General features: G+C 35.8%; 1 protein-coding gene and 1 long non-coding RNA gene across 2 annotated transcripts in view; one reads left to right on the top strand and one right to left on the bottom strand.

Moving 5' to 3' along the window:
• LOC127832380 (endothelin-converting enzyme homolog) overlaps positions 1 to 20,097 on the bottom strand; it is an 88,426-nt gene extending 68,329 nt beyond the window's left edge. The window contains 1 exon segment of the mRNA XM_052357827.1: positions 20,026 to 20,097. Coding sequence (XP_052213787.1) covers positions 20,026 to 20,049 — 24 coding nt within the window. The 5' untranslated portion in view covers positions 20,050 to 20,097.
• Positions 20,098 to 21,119: 1,022 nt separating this feature from the next.
• Positions 21,120 to 27,251, top strand: LOC127832401 (uncharacterized). Its single transcript, XR_008026884.1, has 3 exons — positions 21,120 to 21,266; positions 22,410 to 22,580; positions 26,323 to 27,251. It is a non-coding gene; the product is annotated as an uncharacterized LOC127832401 (long non-coding RNA).
• The last annotated feature ends 484 nt before the right edge of the window (positions 27,252 to 27,735 follow it).

Below are 27,735 nucleotides of genomic sequence, written 5' to 3'. Positions count from 1 at the left end.
AGTATAATAATAGCTGCTTATTTGTAGATTTCTCTAAAATTAGAGGTTTCGGGAGGTGATGAAGGCACCTAGACACCGGTCTCAAGCCATGGGTCCTCATACGTCCCCCTGCCATTAAAAGAAAAATAAGAAAACAAAAATGGCAGTAGGGTTGCGTATCCCGCTCGCGGTTTTACCTGAATCGTTTATTACTACTGATTATTGTATAGGGTGTACGTGAAGTCATGTACTCTTCTCTTGATTGGTGGTGATGGATGAATCTTGCAGATATTAGCAGCTTCTTTGAACAAATTAATGTTTCACAATTGTTAATTTATAATATTTAAGCAAGTTAGCGTGATTGATGGGCATTGGGGGCGTCCTGTGTGCACTTTGGGCATCGGCCGGGATCAGTTTATTCAAACAGTAACTCTTTATTTGAGATATATACATGACGTCTAATTGTTATGAATAAATTTGCATTTTTTCACATGACACACATGTGCGTGTGAAGAATTCATAATTACATGCCCTACAGCATTTAAATAGTATCGTTTCAGTTCTTTATACACCTGAACAAAGATGTTACACCGTTTCCAGTCGTCTCGAGGCTCATCAATTGAGCGGTGCCGTTGAGGTCTATATCCATTGCACATACAACACATACGGGCGTCAGAAGAATTGTTTTTTGCATTTATATATTGAAAGTCCTGTCAAATACAAGCACTCACTCCTATTTTGTCTTTGGTTTATTATTTGTATGATAATGATAATGATGATGATATGGGTTATACAGATGATGAGATTTTAATAGTATTTTGAGAATAGAGAATAATAAATTTACTCATAACTATGAGTAAACTTTCATACCGTCACACACAAGTTTTGTGTCACTTTAGTTATCCATTGTATTTCTTATGGGTAAATTGTATCATGACATGCATAAACTAACTTCAACCAGTTCTTATTGGCAAAATCAACCAAGAGCCTTTCACAAATCAAAGCGCTGAAGGCACTGAAGTTGTTTACTATGGCATAATTTAAGACGCAACTCATTTTTCAACATTAATCGCAAGTTTGAAATGGACACACGCCATTCAAATTTATAAAGAGTGTGTCATAACGCACGGGCCGAGATTTGTGTGCACTTTTTATCATCGTATTTATTTTATAGAGATAACTCAGGCCAAAAAATAGGACCGTTTCCGGTCGCCCAACCGTGTCTCCCGAATCATCGCCGACCCTCAACTTTTTATTGGGGTCACCAAAAAAAAGATTGTTCATTTTCATTCATAAAAGATGTAATATCAAGCAAACAAAGCATATACATACATGTATTTCTTATTATAAGCTTTAGAAGCCTTTCATTCTAGTACCCCCCCCCCCCCTAAATTTTTTTTTTTTAATCCCTACCTACCGACCCTGTTTTTTTTCCAAGGAGACCAGAAACGGACCTTATTTATTTTTGGCCTTAGACAAAATTACAACAACATAGCCCTTTTTGGACGTTCTGAAAGCATAGAAAGAATGATGAAAATGGTAATGAAAACTGAATATAAAGACAATTTGCTATCACCATCATATTAAATGAATATTGTTGGAATATCGAATACCTATCTCACTAAGAATATGATTTCATGATAAAAATTCCCTGTACACAACTTTTGATTTTTGACACCATATTTACAAATTCAAAATATACAATAAGATAATTGAGGAAAATAAATATAAAAAAAGTCTGTGAGCAAAACTTTTTACTCACGAATTAGGTAGTCATAAAGACAGCCCTGTTGACCCGTACATTGTTGTTTATGCATTACTTGTTACCCTAGTTGTTCACACAGTGTCAACAACTCGGACCTAAACATAGGTATAGAGCATTAATGCGCTTTTTTGGCGTAGCTGATTTACCCAGCTTTTCACCTTTAATGACTTTAACATAACGCCAGCAGACACGCGTGAATAATTTTGAATATTTTATAGGCTGATTTGAGATAAAACCTCTGAACTTTGGCTACATCACCGTGTCTGTGCTCAGCGCAAAGGATGTAGCACTGTTTAGTGTAAGGAATTCCGGACTACTCTCTGTACGTTCAAAGGACACAAATTGTGGCCCAGTTACAATTACGCGTTAAAACCCATCTTGCAGAATTTCAGGGTCAGTACTCGTTCATGAAATCGTCCGGGGAATATATAATTGACTATTGATAAACACACTTTTGCTTTCAAAATGAGAAAACAAACATTACCGAAATAGCATAGTGTAACGATAAGAGGAAAATCGTTTAGTTATCCAACCACATTATTTGCCGTATTCGGTCAGCACGTCTGGAAATCGTTCCTGAATGCCTTGATAGGCTGCCCTCATTTACAAGTTTGCTATTTTGAATTCAATTTTGTATAGAAAAGCATTGGTCTTAAATGTGCCATTTTGAATTCGGAATGAGATTTTTAATGACCCTCGTCAGTGTCCGACAAATCTATTGCCCGGAGCCCGGGGGCTACTGAATTTTTTTATCAGGCTACTGAAATTTTCCATCTCACGCCCGCTGGGCTACTATAAATCTATAAGAGCGGTAGCCCAGTTTATTGACAGACATACGTAGAATAAACACGTTGACCTTGTGTTTGTACACTGTGTATTGATTATAATCCGATAACAAAGTGCTATCAATTATCTTATCAGTCACCCATCACTTGCGGTAATGTCGATTGTAAACAGTAACAGCATATTTTAATCATTCAATCAGCATCAACATTTGTCGTCTGCTAATGATATAATGAGAGCCTATTGGATAGTTTGCGCACGTGATGAAACATCATTTCGCAATATGGAATTCTTTGTTAACCGCAACAATGAGTTTGACAACGTTTTTGATTTCGTTAATAATCCAAGGATGCCGAAAATTAAAAAATTCAAAACAACGGATTCTTCAAAACGGTCACCACACAGAAAATGAATAGTAATTACACTGGTGTGAACGCGGTTAACACCTGCTTATTAGTTTGCATTGTCAATTAATGATAAGAGGGACCGTCAACGACGAATGACGATAAAAGAAAAGTTCTAGAATACCGTATTTTTCTACAATTATTAGTTTAAATTGATTAAAATATCACGACTGGTATATTACATTACTTGAAAACAGTTCATATTTTCAGTATATTCGGTAATAAAAATTCAAGATGTGAAGTAAATCGGGGAAATAGGTGACATAACGATATACACACTATAAATAACGCAAGTAGATTGATCATTTTATATATAAATATACAATTCACTACGCATGCACAATTAGGATTCCTGGGTTTACTACGTGACGATGATGATCAATCTACAGGCGGTTTTCTATCGTGAACTAGTAGCTACCCACCTGTACCCAGTAAAATTTATTATCGAATGTACTGAAAATATGAAAACTTAACAACTGTTTTCAAGTAATGTAATATACGGGTCGTGATATTTTAATCAATAAAAACTAATTATTGTAAAAAATACGGTATTTTAGAATTTTTCTTTTTTCGTCATTCGTGTTTAAAGCGTTTACGGTCCCTTTAAAGGAGCGACTGTTAATAATTAAGTTAAGTTTGATTTAAATTGAGACAAACAGTGCTTTAATTATTTGATCAAGTGGTATATAAGATGCACCAATTTTGTATCTTTTATTATAATGTATTAAATTAGTTTTGAAGGTGAAATGCGATATATGACTGGATTAATATTAAGTAATTGGATTTATTAGCTATTTAATTAGGATCAATGTGCACATGTGTTTAAATATATAAACTCTAGGATACTTGTTTAAATAGATTGAATTACAATTGGATGGACTGTGGACCTGGGACATGCCATCTCGCAGGCCACAACATATCGTAAGCTACTGACTAGAAATGATATTGACTGTGTACAATAACTATAACGGTGTACTGAGTGCAGTATAAAAAGACTATTTGATATTGGACTTGTCTGAATGAAATCATTGTGTCACTGTGTAATACTGTTTCTAAGTGATTTGTTATGTCTACTACATGTCACATCAGATGAAAACTTGCCTCTAACCATTTTGTAGGTAAATTTTATGGGCTACCAAATATTTTTATTGGTAGCACAGTGGGCTACCTGAATCAAAGTACTGACAGTACTGGTGTGACGATGCTTTTGAGAGGATGGATATAAAAGCATCAAGTTAAGTTTATCTACATCACCACAATCACCACAATTGTTATGTTGGAACGAAACAAAAATTTGGTACAAAAATTTGGGTATGAAAACAAATTTGGGTACGAAAAAAAATTTGGGAACAAAAAAATTTGGGACCGAAAAAAATGTGGGTACAAACAAAAAATTGGGGATGAAAAAAAATTGGGTACGAAAAATTTTAGGTACGGAAAAAAAATTGGGGGAACGGGAAAGTAGTACCTGTGGGGAACTTGACCCACACTCGCACATTTTCGGCCCTTTCCGTCAAACATCAGATAAGTTCCTCGAAGGCAATAGTATGAATACACATTTCGGAAGCGGTAATGCGGTCCTACCTACGCGTGTCAAAATGTAAGCGAAATATGTACACAAGTCTGTCAGGAATGATTGAATTAACAAAGATAATCGTGTATTGATGTAAGTTTTTTGAAGAAATGTGCAGAAAATATATTAAACAAGAGCTGTGTTTGTGAAACACAATGCCCACTGCTGCGCAGCTTTGAAGCCATATATTTTACCTTTGACCTTGAAGGATGACCTTGACCTTTCACCACTCAAAATGTGCAGCTCCATGACATACACATGCATGCCAAATATGGAGTTGCTATCTTCAATATTGCAAAATTTGACCTTTGACCTTGACCTTGAAGGATGACCTTGACCTTTCACCAATCAATATGTGCAGCTCTATGAGATACGCATGCACACTAATATTGAAAAAGTTATGGCTAATGTTAAAGTTTTTGGACAGACAGACAGACGCTTTATATTTGACATTTGACCTTGAAGGATGACCTTCACATTCACCTTTCACAACTGAAAATGTGCAGCTCCATGAGATGCACATGTATGCCAAATATCAAGTTGCTATGTTCAATAATAAAAAAGTTATGGCCATTAAAGTTTTCGGACGGACGGACAGACTGACACACTGACTGACTGACTGACAGTTCAACTGATATAGGCCACCCTACCGGGGGCATAAAAAACAATGGCGATATTTTTCTCAGCCACATTATTGTTAATAGTTTGATATCACAAAATGAAAGTGAAAGTAGAACTGTCAAAGATGACAACCTGTAAACGTGTTGTTTTTGCTGGCATGAGAGGGCGATTACACTCAATGTGTTCACATTTTGACCATAGGCTTTGTCAATGACCTTTATAGTATGGGTAGCTTTGATATTATTTATTGCTATCATGTAACTGCATGATTGTGTATATGTTTATAAATACACAAAGCATAAATAATGATATAAATATACTGATTGAGCTTATAATAATCTGAGAACTATAGCCAGGTCAATTAAGGACTTAAAATAATACAATTTTGTGTCCCTATTTCATGAAGAAATGACCATGCATGTCCTAGATTTCAAATTCAAGGCCCTGGTGTGACACATTGGTAGCATTACCGTTAAACTGTTACCAGGCTTATGAATTAGTTTTTATTGAACTATCTAAAAAAATCTAAATCAGGCACTGATTTTTCTTGTTTTAATACAGTCATAGATCAGTTGTGGCCTCTGGGTAATGACCAATTTTTGCTTACTTGTCACACCCTTAAAACTTTCCACACGTCTATAATAGCAAATCTGGATTTAGGTGATCTTCAATGGTACATTTAAACTTTAGCTCTGTTACAAGAGTGCTGGTAAAGTCCAGTCACATATTTAAATCTAGGCCATGTCAAAATCAAAGTGTCAAAGACAAATGAAAGATGCGTTCATTAATTATTGAACAGTTGTTTACTACTGCTGTAAGTTTTTATATAATATGACTGATGAACATCATGTGAGAGAAAATTCACATTATCATTGTATATCAGGTTTAGCAGCCTTTTAGATAACAAAGTATGCTAGTTTTCAATGTCGCTTCTGGGGATCAAACCCGTGAGGCTTTAATGAAGATTCTGAAATTTTCGATCCCTCGAGAGCAACCAAACCAAAAATTAAGTCAAATATTGCCGACTCGGTTTTTTGAGTCGGTTCATGAGGGATAATGGAGCTCGATTGGACATTGTCGGCTCTGGTACTACTTACATGTACCCTGAGTACTCTTAAGTATACTTACATGTACCCTGGGTACTCTTAAGTATACTTACATGTACCCCAGGTATGGTAAATAAACGTAATTGTACTCGGTCCATATTAGACTGTACCCGAGTTGTATTCGCGCCCAAAATCCGATGTCGTAAAACGCGCAACCTATTATCTTAAACACACTTCTCTTCAAAAAACACTGCATCAACATGCTTTTTGAGTATGTGTTCCGATAATATAGATGCCATTCTACAGAAAATTGACATAAATGTGCAGGGCTTAACACTAAGGCACGTCCGAACGACATTCACTGCCCGTACCTTGGTCCGGGCTAGCCAATGTCCCAGGAACATGCCCGACTGGTGGTGTGTATTTTGGGCGGGATTATATGTTCTATAGCAATAAACTGCGTTTTAAATAAGCTTTTCAAAGATGCAAAAATCTTAATACAGTACGATCAGATGACAATTAAATCCCAGAGTGAGTTCGGAGACAACAAACGGATCGTATCTCGAAATAGATTTGGAACCCCCTGATTGCAATCAAAAAGAGGCCGACAATTCAGAAAATCCCCGGCGGTTTTCCTGGTAAAACACATCAGTACCTATTTTTAAACGGAATGCCGCTAGACACGGTTTTTGATTGGTTTCCTCGAAGTGACGTGTTTTCTCAATGAAAATACGTTTGAAACTAATTGCCGGGATCACCCAGGATCGTCCGGAATGATGAAGGTATAAAACTCGACATCAACACAAAGTAACTATAAAATTAATAGTTATTTATCAATTTTAAATAATTTTAATTTGTTGTCAATATGGAAAAGTTATTCCATCCTTTAGACGATTAATAAATCCATTTAGAGGAAGATAGAGACTTTATTTAGATTAGAAGTGTTTTGACAATATTTTTAACGCAATTCAATTAGCAAAACTTATATTAATGGTCGATCCCAGCTTTTAGTAGAGAGTTAACCCTGTACAATTGTTACAACTACCGTAACACGTTATTTTGCTAAGATTCACTTACCATTTCTTTCGAGACGGAAACCCTGCAATCTATGTAAAAAAGGTTTTAACGTTCATGTCGTTGTTTAAGTTTGGCTTTACAGGTGGGGATGGGGGTTCCTCGGATACGAAAAGAAAAGGGAAGGAGGAAAGTAAGAGAAAGTATGAGGAAATAAAAAAACAAGAAAATTTCTCCAGAAATGGCGTGAAGATTACAAATAGATGTCTTAAATAGATGAATATTGATTTCAATAGCATTAGTAAGGCTAGCTAATAAGAATGATTTTATCATAACTGCGCATCTCCAAGCACAAGAAAATACAAGTTGAATGATAAATATAAAGGTTTTTATAATACTTGGGTCAGGGCACATGAAAGATTGGTCAGGGCTAGTAGGTTCTGCATTTACTAGCAAGAACGGGCTAGTTGAAAAAAAGTAAGTGTTAACCCCTGATGTGTATATATAATTATTACAAAAAAATAGTCGACAACGACGGATTTAGGGTTAAAATTCCCGGGTACATTTTAGTATATTTACCGTACCCGGGATACATGTAAGTATACTTAAGAGTACCCGGGGTACATGTACGTAGTACCCGAGCCGACAATGAACAATCGAGTGATACTGGAAGGTGCAACATCTCTCACGCCCCCTAGCATCGCCTTTAGCAGTATTCAATTCTCAACAGAAAAGTGCTGGAGTCATTGATCCCGAGGGACAAGAAAAACAATTGATTAATGTTCGAAATAAATAATTTGATTAATGACAATTCAATTATTTGAGCCAGGTCACAGGAAAAGCGCAGTCAAATCAGTATCCAATTAAATTATTTGTTATTGTCAGAAAAATGCTTTTAAGCAAACTGCTTTCAAGCGACCGCAGGCTGATCTAGATCCAAACTGGCCACAATCGCCTTAATGTCTCTTTTACTGTGACACAGTTCATTTAACTTTAAAATGATAAAAAGTACTAACACTAAGAAATAGTACAAACCAGTAAAGAGTTTGAAATCAATGTTGAATTTCAGGACAGCTTGGCGATCTGCAAATCCCCGATGAAATGTTGATATCAGGTATCATAGTCATTCAATAAGTCGCAAAATGCTCGAATACAATTTATAAAGCACAATGTGACTTATATTGATAACTAAAAATACCAGTATGCCAGTTTTTCCGTGTCAAGCTGTTACGATCCAGAAAGTCCTTCATTCACATCGAGTATATATCCTTCGAATTCCAACAATTGTTGTTGATATAAGCGGAGATTTAGTGAATAAATAATTCATATATCCTAAATGACAGCTTCTAAATAGAGAAACAAGCCAATTTATGCAGTAAGAAAGTTTTGAATTGAGACTCTCACGGGGGCGGCCATTGTTGAATGTTGAAACACGAACGACAACTCTGCTAGGAGAATGTTATCAATGACGAGCAATCTCCTACCCAGTGGCGAATGCAAAAGGGAAGTAACTGAAAAATCGAGTTATCTCAATCGGACTGGCTCGGTCTTTTACATACGCCGCTATTGTGAAAAAAAATTCTACGGTTATGATACCTTGGACGATGCTGTTCGCATTGTCAAAAATAAAAAATTTTTCGGACACTGTCTACTTACACTAATTTGTGGTTTGACAATAATAACACACATTTCATGTGGTGAATATGCAACTAACAAGTGAACAAGAGCTGTCACCATAGGTTGACTTACAACCCCTATAAACGCTTGATAGAAATTATGAGCTTTTTTCGAAACCTAAACGCAGATTTCGAAACCTAAACGCGGACCCTAAGTTCATGGTCAAGGTCACAGGGGTCAAAATTTGTGTGGGTATGGAAAGGCAATGTCCATACACACATGCATGCCAAATATGAAATTGCTATCTGAAGCGACATAGAAGTTATGGGACTTTTTTCGAAACCTAAACACAAAGTGTGATGGACAGATGGACGGACAGTCCGATCACTATATGCCCTCCGGGATCATAAAAACACACAAAAGGTAAATTTTTATTTTTAGTTTATTTATTTAGAAACGCAAATTGCAAACTTTATTTTAAAGTCAGCATTTACGCCGAATACCTTTTTAAAAGATATTTCTTGTTATATTTTGTTGTTTTTTAATATTTGGTTTTAGCGATTATAAAGCATTTTTGACGTTGTCTATAGTATACCTGTTGTAATTGGTGAACTCATGTTCAACGTTTTATAAATTGAGATCTGTGAATATAAACAAGCTTAACCTTTTCCTATTGCGTTGTTAGCACCCGTAAATACAAAAGATCACTGTTGAGAACAAAAGAACGTTTCCCAGAACTATCAAATTTCACCCCGCTGTAGAAGCATGAACGAGATTACGAAACAGATAATTCTTGTTATATTTAATTGTTTTTTATATTCGGTTTAAGCGATAATGAAGCAATTTTGTTGTTGTCTATCGTATACCTGAAGTTATTGTTGAACTCATGTTCAACGTTTTATAAATTGAGAATATAAACAAGCGTAACCTTATACTATTGCGTTCTTTTCCCGAATCTATTAATAGCCCCAGATTATGAATGACCTGTACTATGTCATAAAGACGCAGCAGACAGTTGACTATTTTAATCATTCATAAATAATTTCTTCCGCAACACGTATAATACAAACATTGTTCATTGATTCTTTTCTATATAAACTCAGTCAAAAATATTCCATTTAACACGATATTCACATAATGTGAATGAATATAGTTGGAGAACTCAGACCTCTTGCATAAATTATACAACTTTTCCTCGCCCGGATACGGCAGGTGTGGCGGGTAGTAGGCTTTCTGTAGATTACCGAACTGACTTGAAATTTTCAGTAACAACATTAGCTGTTTGCTACACGAACAACTAAAAACAAGGGACAAAATTGTCACAAAACCAGGTTTTCATTGTGAAAAAAAAATCTGATAAAGGGAGAAAACTCAAACTGAACTTTTGAAATGACCAAAAAAAATTAACCCCCTTTGTTAGTTTTTTTTTTTTTTAAATCTATTTTTAGTCGTGGCGACCTTGACATTGGAGATATTGACGTGATTCTTTCGTGGGACACACCATCCCATGATGGTGAACAAATGTGCCAAATGATTTTAAAATCTCACAATGAATGACATAGTTATGGCCAGGACAAGCTCATTTATGGCCATTTTTGACCTTTGAACTCAAAGTGTGACCTTGACCTTGGAGATATCGACGTAATTATTTCGCGCGACACACCGTCCAATGATGGTGAACAAATGTGCCAAATGATTTTAAAATCTGACAATGAACGACATAGTTATGGCCCGGACAAGCTTATTCCGCCAGCCCGCCAGCCGCCAGCCAGCCAGCCAGCCCGCCAGCCCGCCCGCATTCGCCAATCTAATAACCAGTTTTTTCCTTCGGAAAACCTGGTTAAAAATTACCAAATTCAACAACATATACAGCAATAATTCTAGTTTTGTTGAAATTTATAAATAGTTTTCTTTGGTCTGAAAATTTAGATACAAACAAATTATCCCAAAATACAGTGTCCAAATATAAAGAGACACACTGACAATAAACATAATCAACATTTTATTGTACACTATTGTGCATAAAGGCACCTAGGAATAACTGAGTGAGCTAGTATATACCACATTGTTTAAGGTTAAGTGTTAATTATTTAAGGATATGTTAACAATGAATTTAAAATAATTAAGGTTTGATTCTTATTTACAAAAAGATATTGCACAGTTTTACTTTGAATACCGAGTACCGGTATAAGAATTAGTATTTGATATACTTTAGTATGAATTGTTTAACTTGCACTCAAACAATCTGTGATAATTGTGAATTTGTTGTCTTTTGTGCTCTTCCGGTCTAAATTGTTATTTCAATTTAAACAAAGGTCAATAACTCTTGACAAAATACAGTGTATCAGAAAGATTGTATATGTTATTTTAAACAAAGACCTGTTAATAATTTAACAATCGGGCTAAAGGCCCTAAGGCGCTACGTTGCTGTTCTGAGCCCAAACATCTGGCAGCCATTATTTTAAACAAACCTCTTTTAAATTCAGCCTAGATATCATAACACGACAATAAACATTAGGAAAACTATCAACGCTCATGGAAGCTTTCCTTTCAAATGGACAGGAATTGACTGTCTGACTGTGAGAGAAATAATAAGAACACATGTCCAGAGCAAGTTTCTTGAAGATTACGCAAACAAATGCAACTTCTGGAATGCTCAAAAGCTTTTTCTTTAATTTGACCTATTTTTGACCTCACATTCACACTAATCTGAGATATCAATGGAACACATTTAATCAAGATGTGGCAATAAATAAGATTCTGGAGTGTTAACAAGCTTTTTATTTGATTTGATCTTGGGACCTTGTCTATGATCCCATGTGACCCAGTTACAAACTTAACTGAGATGTCATAGCGAAAAATGATATCAACAAGTTTCATGAAGAACGGGCTTTGAATGAGGCCTCTAAAGTACTCAAAAGCTTTTTATTTAATTTGATCTAGTTACCTAGTTTTTCACCATAAGATCCGGTATAAAACTTGGCCGAAATATCATTGGGACTAATGTTTTGACTAAATTTCTTAAAGATTGGGCAATAAATGTAGCCTCGAGCTTCTCCACAATACTTTCCTTTTGTTAGACCTAGCAATCCAGTTTAATGAGTATTTTAACCCACTTGATCAAGTTTCCATCTTGGCTTAAACCTTTTGATTGAGATATCATTGAAGAAATGTTCTGATCAAGTTTCAAGAAGATTGGGCAATATATGTGGCCTTTTTAGTGTTCGTAACCCTTGTTATCAATTTGTGCTTCTGAACACACTTGACCCAGTTTCCAACTTGGCCGAGATATGATTCTATCTGACCGAGTCTCATGATGATTGAACTGAAAATATAGCCTCTCCAGTGCTCACAAGGTTTTTCTTTAATTAGACGAAGTGACCTATTTTTGGACCCCACTTGGTTCAATTTCAAATGCAGCAGAGCTTTCATAACAAGGGACAAAATTGTCACAAAACCAGGTTTCCAGTTGAAAAAAAGTCTGATAAAGGGAGACAATTCAAAATGTGTATTGTTAACCCTCTTGTGTAAAATTGACCTTGATTTCAATTAGAAAACAAGGGTTGTTTGTGTGCATGCCCCCTATATGGGCTGTCAGTTGTAGTGGAATCCATTGTGTGAATACGTTTTTGTCACTGTGACCTTGACCTTTGACCTAGTGACCTGAAAATCAATAGGGGTCATCTGCCAGTCATGATCAATGTACCTATGAAGTTTCATGATCCTCGGCCTAATTATTCTTTAGTTATCATCCGGAAACCATTTAACTGTTTCGAGTCACTGTGACCTTGACCTTTGACCTAGTGACCTGAAAATTGATACGGGTCATCTGCCAGTCATGATCAATGTACCTATGAAGTTTCATGATCCTAGGCGTAAGCATTCTTGAGTTATCATCCGGAAACCATTTTACTGTTTCGAGTCACTGTGACCTTGACCTTTGACCTAGTGACCTGAAAATCGATAGGGGTCATCTGCCAGTCATGATCAAAGTTCCTGTGAAGTTTCATGATCCTAGATGTAAGCATTCTTGAGTAATCATCCGGAAACCATTTTACTGTTTCGAGTCACTGTGACCTTGACCTTTGACCTAGTGACCTGAAAATCAATAGGGGTCATCTTCCAGTCATGATCAATGTTCCTATAAAGTTTCATGATCCTAGGTGTAAGCATTCTTTAGTTATCACCCGGAATCCATTTTACTGTTTCGAGTCACTGTGACCTTGACCTTTGACCTAGTGACCTGAAAATCAATAGGGTTCATCTGCCAGTCATGATCAATGTACCTATGAAGTTTCATGATCCTAGGCTTAAGCATTCTTGAGTTATCATCCGGAAACCATTTTACTATTTCAAGTCACTGTGACCTTGACCTTTGACCTAGTGACCTGAAAATTAATAGGGGTCATCTGCCAGTCATGATCAATGTACCTATGAAGTTTCATGATCCTAGGCCTAAGTGTTCTTGAGTTATCATCCTTTCAAAGTTACATAGTTGTTTCAAAATCAATCTATTTTTAGTTGTGGCGACCTTGACCTTGGAGATATTGACGTAATTCTTTCGTGCCACACACCGTCCAATAATGGTGAACAAATGTGCCAAATGATTTTAAAATGTCACAATGAATGACATAGTAATGGCCCAGACAAGCTTATTTATGGCCATTTTTGACCTTCAAACTCAAATTGTGACCTTGACCTTGGAGATATCGACGTGATTCTTTAACGCGACATACCATCTAATGATGGTGAACAAATGTGCCAAATGATTTTAAAATCTCACAATAAATCACAAAGTAATGGCCCGGACAAGCTCATTTATGGCCATTTTTGACCTTCAAACTCAAATTGTGACCTTTACCTTGGAGATATCAACGTAATTCTTTCGCGCGACACACCGTCTAATGATGGTGAACAAATGTGCCAAATGATTTTAAAATCTGACAATGAACGCCAAAGTTATGGCCCGGACAAGCTCATTTATGGCCATATTTGACCTTCAAACTCAAATTGTGACCTTGACCTTGGAGATATCAACGTAATTCTTTCGCGCGACACACGATCTAATGATGGTGAACAAATGTGCCAAATGATTTTAAAATCTGACAATGAACGGCAGAATTATGGCCCGGACAAGCTTGTTCCGCCCGCCCGCCGACATTCGCCAATCTAATAACCAGTTTTATTCTTCGAAAAACCTGGTTAAAAATCATTCTGACTAAGTTTCATGTAAATTTGGAAATAAATGTGGCCCATAGAGTGTTCACAAACTTCTTTTTTATTTAGATCTCATTGCCTAGTTTCTGACCCCATGTGAGCAATATTGCCTTCAGCCAAGATACTCACAGACAAATGTTTTTATCATATGTGACCTCTGGAGTGTTCAAAAGCTTTTTCTTTAATTTGATCTTGTGACCTAGATTTTGACCCAATGTGACCATGATTCAAACTAAGCCGAGATTTAATTTGCACAAATTAAATGTTTTTATCAAGTGTTATAAAGATTGGACAATAAATGGGACCTCTAGTGTTCACAAGGCAAATGATGATGACGTAGGACAGATGAGGCACAACAGACTACACACAACAGCCAAAAGACTATCACAAAGCTCCTCATGGGCACATTGTCCTCTGTGAGCTAACAAATAACACTATATAAACAAACTTGACAGCACTTGTAAATAAACATAAGTTCGCGGATAATCTCAAATCTGTGAGCCATGCTTTTCAAAACATAAGAACCCTTTGTAAACTATGTCAAGAATTTATAAGAATAAATTTTCTAGGCAAGATTAGCCAACCCACTCCAGCAGCCATATTACACAACAGATCTTAACCATTTTGTTCAAAAGCTCAACATGATCACATTAAGCACAGATGAGATAAAGAGTATGTGAGAAACAACTCTCTTGTTGTTTAAGTCTTCTTAGAGCTACCTTGAAATGGCATCGCTTGTTCATTTTAAAAATAACAACAATTTAATTTAATTTAATAAATAGTAATATAATTTGACAAATTACAGCAAGGCTACTCCTCTTTTGTTGGTTATGTATTGGGGATTGTTGCAAACAGTAATTGTATAAATGGTGAATTATGAGATCATGTAAAAAGTTTGCACAGTAAAACATTGTATACTTCATTCCTGTAGTTGTATTCACTCTTCTAGATCCAGGCACAGCCGTGTTTTGATAATTATAATACATTTCTGAAAAAAATTAAGTAATTTTTCTTTATTTAGAAATTCTGTGATTTTTTTTGTTTTGATTCAAAACACAAAAATATTGAAATTTTATTTGGAATACATAAAATGTTGGTAAAAAATAAGCAAAACAAATGCCTAAAATGTTGTTAGTTTAAGTCTTAAGTGACCGAATATGCGGAAAAACAGGCAACATATGCTTTGGTCACCAGTGCTTTTTCTTCTGAAGCTTTCCAAGCCTTTGTTATTACATAAATGCCAGATGTGTTGCTATGTGTTTTTCAACTGGTTCCACAAACACACAGCTGAGGAGTCATGCCTGATGTAGTCGGTAATGCATAATAGCAAGATGAAGTTGAAGGTTTAGCCTAAGACAGCAATCATCGGTGTTGTGCAGCTTTGTGTTAAGTTATCACCCTTGATCAGCACGCTGCTAGCCAGTTTTGAAATTTTCTGGATTGGAACTTGAGTACGTCACTTTGTGGATGCCATACCAAGGAAGCATATACTAAATTGTGTTTGCCTATCCCTTACTCTCAAAGTATCGATCCTCCTCAAAGTATCATGCATTCAACAAAAAACCTTTAAGATGTGCTGGAAATTTAATGTTTTTTTTTCCATTTTTAGAAGTTGTAATTTATTTGATGATTATCCATGACTATTACAACGATCATTCTCATGATTTCCGGTATTCGTTGCAAAGTAGGTCATGTTTATTCCAGGGTGATGCTATGATTTTTAATTATGTTACACACACTCATGTAAGTTTGTTTATTGATTAATAGTATATATCTTCATCAAATGTTATATAGGCCGCTTATTTTTTAATAAAATGTAAAAAATATTTTAAGAACAACATGAGAAAGAGTTTCATTTTTTCATTAATTTTTTTTTAAAAACAAGCACATGCGCATAGTTACGAATCATGTGCGTCCGCAGGAATGATCCTAGGGGGGGTCAAGGGCGGTTACTCCCCCTTTGCCACTGGAGGTGTAGAAAATTTTAAGAATAAGGCCAGATAATGGTGCATCGCCGTGTTTGTACATTGTTCGGCTCACCGTATTAATCTTGTTGTAAATGATCTAAATACATATAAGCTCAGTTGAATTATCCGAAGGGATATTAAATAATTATAACTCTCTGATTATACTCCTTTAATTGACGTTTCGGCATAATGCCTTTATCAAAACAATGGAAATAATATGTTAACTACATTTTTACGTCTTTTGACTGCACAATTTAAATAACAAAGAAAAATGTTTTTAAACGTCAAATGACGTTGTACATGATGACGTCATAAATGGCGTTATATAAAAAGGCGCCAAAAAATGTAAAAATTCGCCAAAAATGAAATGACGTTAAACACTTACATATTGTGTCTTAATCTTATGTTAAATGTGTGCTTTATATATTTAAGAAATTGATATTTTACAATAAAACAATCATCATCATATGTAACTATAATCTACCTAAACTAATTATCATAAATTAAATAGGGTAAACTTATTTAATGACTAATTATTTCAATCCATATCTATTTAAAATATTATAATGATATTTGATTCAATAATCATACATACTTGCTATTCTATATATCATATACACATTATGGACAAGATAAATTGCATAAAGTACTATTATTTTTACATTCATTTATGTTGATGATTAATATAAAATGTTTTTCACATATATTTTTTACAAGATAGTTTCCTGTAGCAGGACATCAAGTGGATTTTTTGTATTTAGTCCATTTGGTGATTGCGTTTGAAACTTCTTTATGAATTCCAATTCTTTAATAAGTCTGTAATAATGGGAACTGTCTCTTATTTGTGTTAACACTGATACACCCATATCCTGCACTCTGTGGCCCGCACCATTGAAATTTTCTGAGATTGGTTTATTTCTTCGTAGCCACACGTCAGCCTCGTGTTCTTTGGCACGTTCCTTTAATGATCTGCTTGTCTCTCAGACGTATACCATCTTTTGGCATTTAATACAAAATATACCATACACCAAGTTATAAATGTTACAGTTCTGTTTTATTGCATCGTTTGGAATTTCACTTTTCGGGTTGATATGAAAACCTCTTTTCAACATTTTTTGGCGCCTTTTTATATAACGCCATTTATGACGTCATCATGTACAACGTCATTTGACGTTTAAAAACATTTTTCTTTGTTATTTAAATTGTGCAGTCAAAAGACGTAAAAATGTAGTTAACATATTATTTCCATTGTTTTGATAAAGGCATTATGCCGAAACGTCAATTAAAGGAGTATAATCAGAGGGATCTAAATACAGTTTCTGACAAACGTATTACCCTAGGAACTGTGAAAGCAATCATTAAGTATTTCAGAGAGAGAGCCCTAAGAGAAGACGGCTAGTTCGGAACACACCATTGTTAAGCGAAACAAGGTGGACTGCAAAGTATAAAAGCATACGAATCTTCGCTAACCATTTCATCGAAATACACCGTCATTTAGAATATTTAGCGCAAAACGAACAGAATACGAAAGGACGACAAAGCGCACATCAGCTATGGGCGGCAAGTGGAACGTCAAAATTTGTGGTTACGCTCCACATAATAGCCAAATATTCGTCCATTTTAGAGCCCATCATGCAAACACTTCAGGCTGTTCAATTGGACATGATCGGTGTAAAAAAACAAGTCGATAATCTGACATCGAATCGATGTTCACCGATCATCTAAAAAATGCGGATTCAATTTTCGTGGAGGATATATACTGTCAGGCATTAAAAACAGCCAAAGATATTGGTGTTACAATGACAATACCACGGCAATGTGGCCATCAAGTACACCGAGAAATGTTGGTGGAACCCGTGAAGAACACTATCGACGCACAATTTATATTCCCTACAAGGACTCACTGATCCAGTCTCTAGGCAGCTGATTTTCAGAGTCTAATATGTCATGGCTGCTTTCATGTTATATCAACTCCACCCGAACCACCTTAAAAATCAGACTATATAGATACAGTCCGAACCATCAATGAATTTTTTCAAATCGATAATTTTGAACATGACACAATGCCATGGTACGACATGAACAAGAAGGAATCCATCAAACAAAATGAGTCAGATTTTGTTGACTTGGTCAAAAACGGATTTGTTTCCAGCCGTGCGTGAGGTGATGATCATAATTATTACTAACCCTGCCTGCCACCACTTGTATGGTGGAAAGATCACAGTGTTTTTTTTATGGCAATTTCGGGGCCGATATTCGGCCCCATTCCCCTCAAAAAAGAGTATATATTTTTCCCCCATTTTGTAAAATAAATCCCCTCCAGAAGTAAAAAAAAAAAAAAAAAAAAAAAAATTTTTTAATTTTTTTTTTTTTTAGAAAGAACTGTTTCATAATCATGACAAATATATCACAAATTTATTTAATAAATAACTAACAAAGTATATAACTAAACTTTATATGATTTTTAATTATTATAAAGTGTTATATTAAATTAGATTAGTTTTTTCCAAATCAGTGGACTTTTCACATGAATTGCATTTTTCTCCCAAAATGGCCAGGAAAAGGCCTGATGTATCTATATTGTGTCAATATTTGTTGATAAAAACATGCCAATTTGGTCCATTTTATTGATAAAAAATGCTCAAATTTGCCATTTAATCGATTTAAAAAAACTCAATTCGACTCAAAATGGCTAAGAAAACTGAGACTGTGCATGAAGGCTGAACTGTCTGAAACTAATTGAAAAAATCATTGATATATATTTCAGAAAAAGGACAGACATTCTGCTGTGAAAATTATATTCATACAAACATGTGTATTCATATAATAAATATCATTACATATAAAAGAGTGAATTTTTAATTTTCCCCTTTTCCTAAAAAACGATGCATTTTTTCCCCTTTGGACGGGCCCTGCCACCAATCCCCTATAAGTGAAAAAAAACACTGGATCATTTAGCACGCTGAGACGAGTCAAGACATGGCTAGGATCCGACAGGCTCTCAGGATCATGCATGATGAGCTTTCACAGGGATCCGATCAACACCGACAAGAATATGTCCATTCAAAAATCGAGAAATTCGACAGAGACCCATGTCACCTTCCTTTCCTATTCAGGGACTGAATAAATGTTAATCGATTGACTTCTCCCCTCGATTTTACATGAATTAATAATTTTTAAAACAATGTTTTGAGAGTAAATAAATTGTGCAATAACCGCATCCATGATTTGTTTTCATTCAAATGGGAGTTGATGTTCGTGTGAAAGTTGAAACTAACCAGGGGTCATTCTGACCCAAATTGTACAATTCAGGAATCCTAATTGTACACGTTTTGATTTTTTCATATTTAACTAACTTTTTCGCTCACCGATTTTCCAGGGGGGGGGGGGGTCAGCTGACCCAATTTGCCCCCATGTGCGGACGCCCATGTTATGAATCTTGGCTACCAATCAGAAGGGACGATACTATGAGATAATTGTACATGAAACAGATTACTACAGGGAGCTAAGTCTAGCCAGTATTTTGTCAAAACATTGCTGAGATTGTGGCGGACCAACTGGAAGATCTACGACGCATGCATGTAGAAGAATGCATTCGTGTAGAAGGTGGCGGGTCACAACGAACAAGACTTCAGTACATGAATGAATACAAACTATTTCAATTAGTGTTATTACTACAGTGAATAAATTGTGGTTTAAATAAAAGAAGTGTTAAGTTAGTTATTCGGGGTGAAAAATACAACACCGCAGTTTTCGTTGGTATGTCCAAGAATACACATTGAACTATAGATTGACATATAACACATGCGTGTTTTTGTATTTATTCACTTCCAAAGTTCGTATTTATTCATTAAGAGGGCCGATACGATGGATAGACATGCTAGGTGAATTGTAATTTGGTGCATTGATTTATTGTAGAATTACGGTAACTTCAAAACCATTTAAACGAGGTAAATTATATTATACGACAACTGCTAAAATATGCATGTTAAGCAATATTGATCACACAAATAACACACTAACAATACAGTAAAATTACCTGTCGCGACAACTCCAATTTCATTAAGCTTAGGAAATAAACGCCAGTATTAATTCCGCGCCATCTGTCAAAATTAACATATACGGAAATAACCGAACTAACCCTGCTCGCTTTCTGAAGTTGTTTTAACCAACCATAATCGTTTGGCGAAGTCCGGAGAGTTGCGATTGTTAAGGGCTAAATTGCACTATTTAATTGTTTAGCATCAACAGGAAATATCTTTAAAAAGATATTCGGCATTAACTGCAAACATGCAAATTCAAAATAGTTAATTGTATTTAATTGAATGCAAATAAGAACATTTTTAATGTTAAACGTGCATCAATCGTTCATGATTAGTTCCTCGTAAATCAATTATTTAAATAACGTTTAAGTGTGTTGCATACATATATGTATATAGTTAATAAAGTTTGTATAATTTATTATTGTACATCTCACAATTTTTATTTGTACAAATTGAATATATAATTTGTACATATCGTCACGTAATCTATTTTTTCAATATAGAAATATTAGTCACGCACACTTCACACATGTGTAGAAAGATAATAAAATGATTTTCCCCTATCATGACTATCTGTAGGTGGATGGTCCACGGCATTCGGTACCCCTCGCAGATTATCATAATCGGACTCGGGAGAAATACGGGTTGAAAGTAGTCCGCCCTCGTGATACCATTCTAAGAATGTTACAACAACAAAAACAATAACAACGATGGCGTCCATAATTCCTGTAGAGTTTGTACTTGCTCTGGCTTCAGAGCATAGAAAATCCCCATTTTCATCTTTGCAAAATGTAAACAACTCGCAAAACCGGCCATGTTTGTTTTTACTAAGTAATTTTGATTCGCGTAGGCCCGCGTAGGTAGACCACAATACCGCTTCCGAAATGTGTATTCATACTATCTCCTTCGAGGTACTTATCCGATGTTTGACGGAAAGGGCCGAGAATGTGCGATTGGGTCCACGGCCGTCCACAAGCTCAAATGACCATATATGGAGAAAAAGGCGGGACCAAACCAAATAGGCTTGCAATGCGCATGCCCGAGCAAAACCGATTGTAAGCCATGTTGAATTGTTAGCGTGAAAAGAAATATTGGATATTTTAATATGATGAGTATTCTAGGTAGAGAATATGGATAGTATTACCATTATTAGTATTACGTCAACATTAACTCAACAATTGTATTGTTGACATGAAGAAAAAGCTATTTCGAGGTTGTTTTGACCATTGATTGCTAAGTAGGTCAAACTCAAAGTTTAAACTTTTATTGATATTTTATTTAGTTAAGGAATCTTCGAGTAATAGTTAAAAAAAATCTTTCGCATTCTAATTCTATAGCTAAATCATGTGTTGTTGCTATATTATAAACTTTCGTGCATGAGCCATTTAAATCCGTTCGCATTACTTTTTTAGTTGTTTCCCCTGGAAAATTCTCTTCTTGCTAGCCTTCGCTGAGTTATTCAACAACATCGCTATATTGCTGATTTTTGCTGTTGGTTTTTGGTTATAGCTGCATGCTTTTGTTGGATAATGTTTAATTTATCATTCAAGTTTTACATATGATTCTGTTTAAACCATATTTAATCGATGTTTTTGTGAATTTCGCGCATGCTTAACTTGCCCGATTTCGGACGTAATTTACTTTCGGATACATGCTCCTCTTGTGTTTTTTTTCGATGTTTTCTTATGTATGCAGATTAAAAAAAACAGCTCATGCTTAAATGTGTTATTGAGCAAGTGACTTCTTAATACTATGGCAGGAATAAAACACTGTTATAAAATTATAAAGGAGGTTTAGTTACATGTATAAACTCACAGTCACAAGTGTGTAAGTATTACTGTTACATTTATTTATATTTACTAAAAGTAAATATATGCTCACATATCAGTAAGTATTGTACAGCCCTAAATTATATTTAATACACCCATCTAGGCAGTTAATTCATATATGTGCTGGCTTTAATTTACATTCATGTTATTATCACCCTGCAATAGGCGGAGGGATATTGTTTTGGCCTTGTCCGCCTGTCTTTCCGTCCATCCGGCACTTTTGTGTTGGGAGCCATACCTTGGAAGTGCTTTGGTGGATTTCATCGAAACTTGGTATGAGTATATGTATAGATAAGAGGATGATGCATGCCAAATGGCATTGTACACTATCTGTTAATAACAGAGTTATGGCCCTTCGAACCTAAAAAAATGCTTTTTTACCTGAGTGTCAAATATAACACTTTTGTGTCCAGAAGCTAATTAGCGGGGGATATCAATTCAATGAAATTGCTTGTTATTAATTGAAGGGAAATAGACCTGTTATTTTGTCTCTCATTATGGTGTTTAAAGTCACATTTAATGGCATCCAACCTACTTTATTTCAAATACAGTAACACCTGGCGCCGTGACCTGGATGCAGATTCTAAGCAGATGGGCCAAAATGGGGGCAGCTAGAGAGACTCGCCTGGAACTGACAAGCCTGGAGGGAGCTGGTTGACTGTTGGCGAGATGGGACAACAGACGAAGAATAAACGAACCTACTTGATTTGATTAACATTTTTGTAAGTCATTCAAGAATCGAGCAAACTTTTTGTTTCCAATAAGCAGTCCTGTATATATCCAAAATAAGATAAAATGTTTCACTCAGGTTCCTTGATACTCATCTTGGTATTTAATGGACCTTATAACAGATTATGGCATGTATTGAAGTTTGTCATTAAATGCGTTATATTTATAAATATAAACATTAAATCTAAAAAGCTCAATTAAAAAACAAGAACAAATTAAAAGAAAAAGTAATCCTCATCTGGGCTCGAACCACTTACCTCTGGAGTAAAAGTCTAACGCTAAGACGGCCATCCATGCTCATACAATATTTTATACTTTTAGTTTCTATAAGCAAAGCTCGTAGTGTCACTAAAAACGACAACAGAACTCCAAATTATTCAATTGTTTTGCTTTGCAACGATTTATCAATTTCAGGTTGTTAATGTTAAGTATAACTGTTTTCTCACAAATATCATAACTGCAACAAAAATGTGCAAGTCTGAAACAATTTTTATGCCCCCTTTCAAAGAAAAGGGGGCATATAGTTATCAGACTGTCCGTCTGTTGGTCCGTATTTCTGTCACACTTTGCGTTTAGGTTTCGAAAAATGCTCATAACTTCTATTTCCCTTGAGATATAACCTTCATATTTGGTATGCATGTGCATATGGACAAGGCCTTTCCATACGAACACAAATTTTTACCCCTGTTACCTTGAACTTAAGGTCCGTGTTTAGGTTTCAAAATCTGCGTTTAGGTTTTGAAAAATGCTCATAACTTCTATGTCCCTTGAGATATAACCTTCATATTTGGTATGCATGTGTATATGGACAAGGCCTTTCCATACGCACACAAAATTTTACCCCTGTGACCTTGACCTTGAAGTTAGGGTCCGCGTTTAGGTTTCGAAATCTGCGTTTAGATATTGAAAAATGCTCATAACTTCTATGTTTTGAGATATAACCTTCATATTTGGTATGCATGTGTATATGAACAAGGCCTTTCCATACGCACAAAAAATTTTACCCCTGTGACCTTGACCTTGAAGTTAGGGTCCGCGTTTAGGTTTCGAAATCTGCGTTTAGATATTGAAAAATGCTCATAACTTCTATGTCCCTTGTGATATGACCTTCATATTTGGTATGCATGTGTATATGGACAAGGCCTTTCCATACGCACACAAATTTTGACCCCTGTGACCTTGAACTTAGGGTCCGCGTTTAGGTTTCGAAATCTGTGTTTAGGTTTCGAAAAAAGCTCATAACTTCTATCAAGCATTTATAGGGGGCATAAGTCATCCTATGGTGACAGCTTCTCTTGTTTTATTTTGTCAATTTACCAAAACATGCAAAGGCCCCTTAAAATACATGAAGTAATGTTTACAGTTGTCCATAACCACATATTGAAAAAGAATGTGCAAGCTCTATCTATTGGCATACAAACAAAGCCAATCTGTTGGATTATTACTCATGGCAAGCAATATGATCTTAGGTATACCTTCTATAATCAGGTGTTTGCACTTTAATCACATTAAAATTTGAAAAACTATAGAAGTACAAAAAGGTCAGAATGATAACAAACAGGTTTGTAATGGACATCTTGCAATTGCTATTTATGTGAGTGGGATGGAACACAAATTCTGAATTTGTTATATGTAGGACATTTAGTAACTTAGCAACCCATGCATGTTGCAAGGGTGTTAATTGTCCGGATTATTTGGAAATCCCGATTTGAGCTATTCAGGATTGAATTTTAGATCAGTGTAAATCTGATGATTTGTTTTAAGGGGGTGTGAACAAATATTGTAATTGCTTCATTGGCATGCCGGGCATGTGCGCTTAGTATGGATTTTTCCTGGTCTTTTTAACAAGGTTTTCCAAAGAAAAAAACGGGTTATTCAATTTGGCAAATGCCGGCTGGCGGGCGGACGGAACAAGCTTGTCCGTGCCATAACGTTGTGGTTCTTGGTGAGAATTTAAAATCATTTGGCACATTTGTTCACCATCATTAGACGGTGTGTCGCTCAAAAGAATACCGTCAATATATCCAAGATCAAGGTCACACTTTGAGTTCAAAGGTCAAAAATGGCCATAAAAGAGCTTGTCCGGGCCAAAACTATGTCATTCATTGTGAGACTTAAAAATGATTTTGCATATTTGTTCACCATCGTGGGACGTTGTATCGCACTTTAGAATTACGTCAATATCTCCAAGGTCAAGGTCGCCACAACTAAAAATATATTTATTTTGAAACAAAGGGGGTTAATTATAAACAGTTCAGTTTGAGTTGTCTCCCTCTATCAGACTTTTTTCTACATTGAAAACCTGGTTTTATGACAATTTTGTCCCTTGTTTTACTATTTTCTGATTGGTTATCCGCTGACAAGGACATAAAAGGTAACTGACCTAACCTCTTGGCTACTTTCCAGAAATCTTACATACTACAAAATGTAGCATATGTCCCCATCATTTAATTTCCATTTTCTGCTGTCAAACTAAGTGCATATATTATTTCATTTGCAAAAGACATATCTGGATATATTTTTGGACAGTTGTTTTACTGTATGGTTAGTGGATTAACATTTATTATGCCCCACTTCGAAGAAGAGGGGGTATATTGCTTTGCACATGTGGGTTGGTCGGTCTGTCGGTCCGTCAGGTGGTTTCCGGATGATAACTCAAGAACGCTTAGGCCTAGGATCATGAAACTTCATAGGAAGATAGATCATGACTCGCAGATGATCCCTATTCATTTAGAGGTCACTAGGTCAAAGCTCTAGGTCATGGGGACCCGAAATAGTAAAATGGTTTCTGGATGATAACTCAAGAACGCATATGCCAAGGATCATGAAACTTCATAGGTAGATTGATCATGACTTGCAGACGACCCCTATTGATTTTGAGGTCACTAGGTCAAGGTCACGGTGACCCGAAATAGTAGAATGGGGTCCGGTTGATAACTCAAAAACGCATACGCCTAGGATCATGAAACTTCATAGGTAGATTGATCATGACTCGCAGATGACCCGTATTAATTTTGAGGTAACTATGTCAAAGGTCAAATTCACGGTGACCCGAAATAGTTAAATGGTTTCCGATGATAACTCAAGAACGCTTACGCCTAGGATCATGAAACTTCATGGGTACATTTATCATGACATGCAGATGACCCATATTGATTTTCAGGTCACTAGGTCAAAGGTCAAGGTCACAGTGACAAAAAACGTATTCACATAATGGCTGCCACTACAACGGACAGCCCATATGGGGGGCATGCATGTTTTACAAACAGCCCTTGTTATCGATGTTCTTTATAACATTTATATAAAATGACAATTACACATCGAGTGTTACTGGTGGTCTGGCTTATAATAGTTTGCATTTTACTCACCAGAAATAGCAACTAAGACTATAAAAAGAACAATGAACTATGGCTTTCAGTTTGGGGGGCTCTACCTGTAAGGGACCTACAGGCTCAGACTCCAGACTTTATCATTAGGATTTCAAATTTGGGACATTTGACACCCCTGATGTTGTGCCATGTATCAAAACCGTCTATATATAAACATTAATTTTATTAATTGGATATGTAGAAGATTTGGTGATGCAATCATTGGATTTCATTTTGTGTTTTGTTGACCTACTTTTAATTTTTAGGCTCAGCAGAACTATGGCTGTCAAAACAAAATTGTATTAAAATGAATAGTGCTTCAAATTATACAAGAAGTCACTTTATTTTTGTTTTAGATGTTTTTCAGTTTCGTCGGAAGACATTTCCCACCAACCATCCTGTCTTGAAAGAAATAACTTTTGAACCCGATTATCTGGTAATACTATTTTTAGCTCATCTATTTTTTGAAAAAAATTATGAGCTATTGTCATCACCTTGGCGTCGGCGTCGGCGTCCGGTTAAGTTTTGTGTTTAGGTCCACTTTTCTCAGAAAGTATCAATGCTATTGCATTCAAACTTGGTACACTTACTTACTATCATGAGGGGACTGGGCAGGCAAAGTTAGATAACTCTGGCGTGCATTTTGACTGAATTATGTGCCCTTTTTATACTTAGAAAATTGAAAATTTTGGTTAAGTTTTGTGTTAAGGTCCATTTTATTCCTTAAGTATCAAAGCTATTGCTTTCATACTTGCAGCACTTACTAACTACCGTAAGGGGACTGTGCAGGCAAAGTTATGTAACTCTGACTGGCATTTGGACGGAATTATGGGCCCTTTATACTTAGAAAATTGAAAGTTTGGTTAAGTTTTGTGTTTTGGTCCACTTTACCCCTAAAGTATCATAGATATTGCTTTCATACTTGGAACACTCGCAAACTATCATAAGGGTACAGTAAAAGGACAAGTTGCATAACTGGATGTCATTTTTATGGAATTATGGCCCTTTTTTGACTTAGTAACTTTGAATATATGGTTAAATTTTGTGTTTCGATCCACTTTACTTCTTAAGTATCAAGGCTATTGCTTTCAAACTTCAAATACTTTCATGCTATCATGAGGTTACTGTACCTGGCAAGTTGAATTTTACCTTGACCTTTGAATGACCTTGACTCTCAAGGTCAAATTATTAAATTTCTCTAAAATTGCCATAACTTCTTTATTTATGATTAGATTTGATTGATAGATTGAAACTACTCTTACCTGACATACCACAATAGACTCCACCCAAACCATCGCCCGTGCCCCCTCCCCCCAACCCCCCCCTTATTTTTTTTTTTTTTTTTTAAGATCATCTCACAAATGACCACCACATTCTCACACTATACCCCCCACCACCCCCTCCCCATTTTTTTTTAAACGGTTAAAAAACAAAACTATTTATTTTGATTATTTTATGTTTGAAATACCGTCCAAACCATCGCACCCAAGAATCCCCCCCCCCCACCCCCCCTCCCCCCACCCTAATCCCCCCCCCCTTATTATTATTTTTTTTTTTTTTTAAGATCATCTCACAAATTACCACCACACCCTCACACTATACCCCTCCCCCCCCCACCTCACCCCCCCCCCCATTTTTTTTTTATGAAACGGTTAAAAAACACAAATATTTATTTTTATTATTTTATGTTTGAAATACCGTCCAACCATCGCACCCAAGAATCCCCCCCCCCCCCCCCCACCCACCCCCCCCCCCCCGATTTTTTTTCTCCTTTTTTTCG

The sequence above is a fragment of the Dreissena polymorpha genome, chromosome 5 (assembly GCF_020536995.1).
Source record: "Dreissena polymorpha isolate Duluth1 chromosome 5, UMN_Dpol_1.0, whole genome shotgun sequence".
Lineage (NCBI taxonomy): Eukaryota > Metazoa > Mollusca > Bivalvia > Myida > Dreissenidae > Dreissena > Dreissena polymorpha.
Note: the sequence above shows the minus strand (reverse complement) of the source record. Positions and strands in the feature narration are given on the sequence as shown.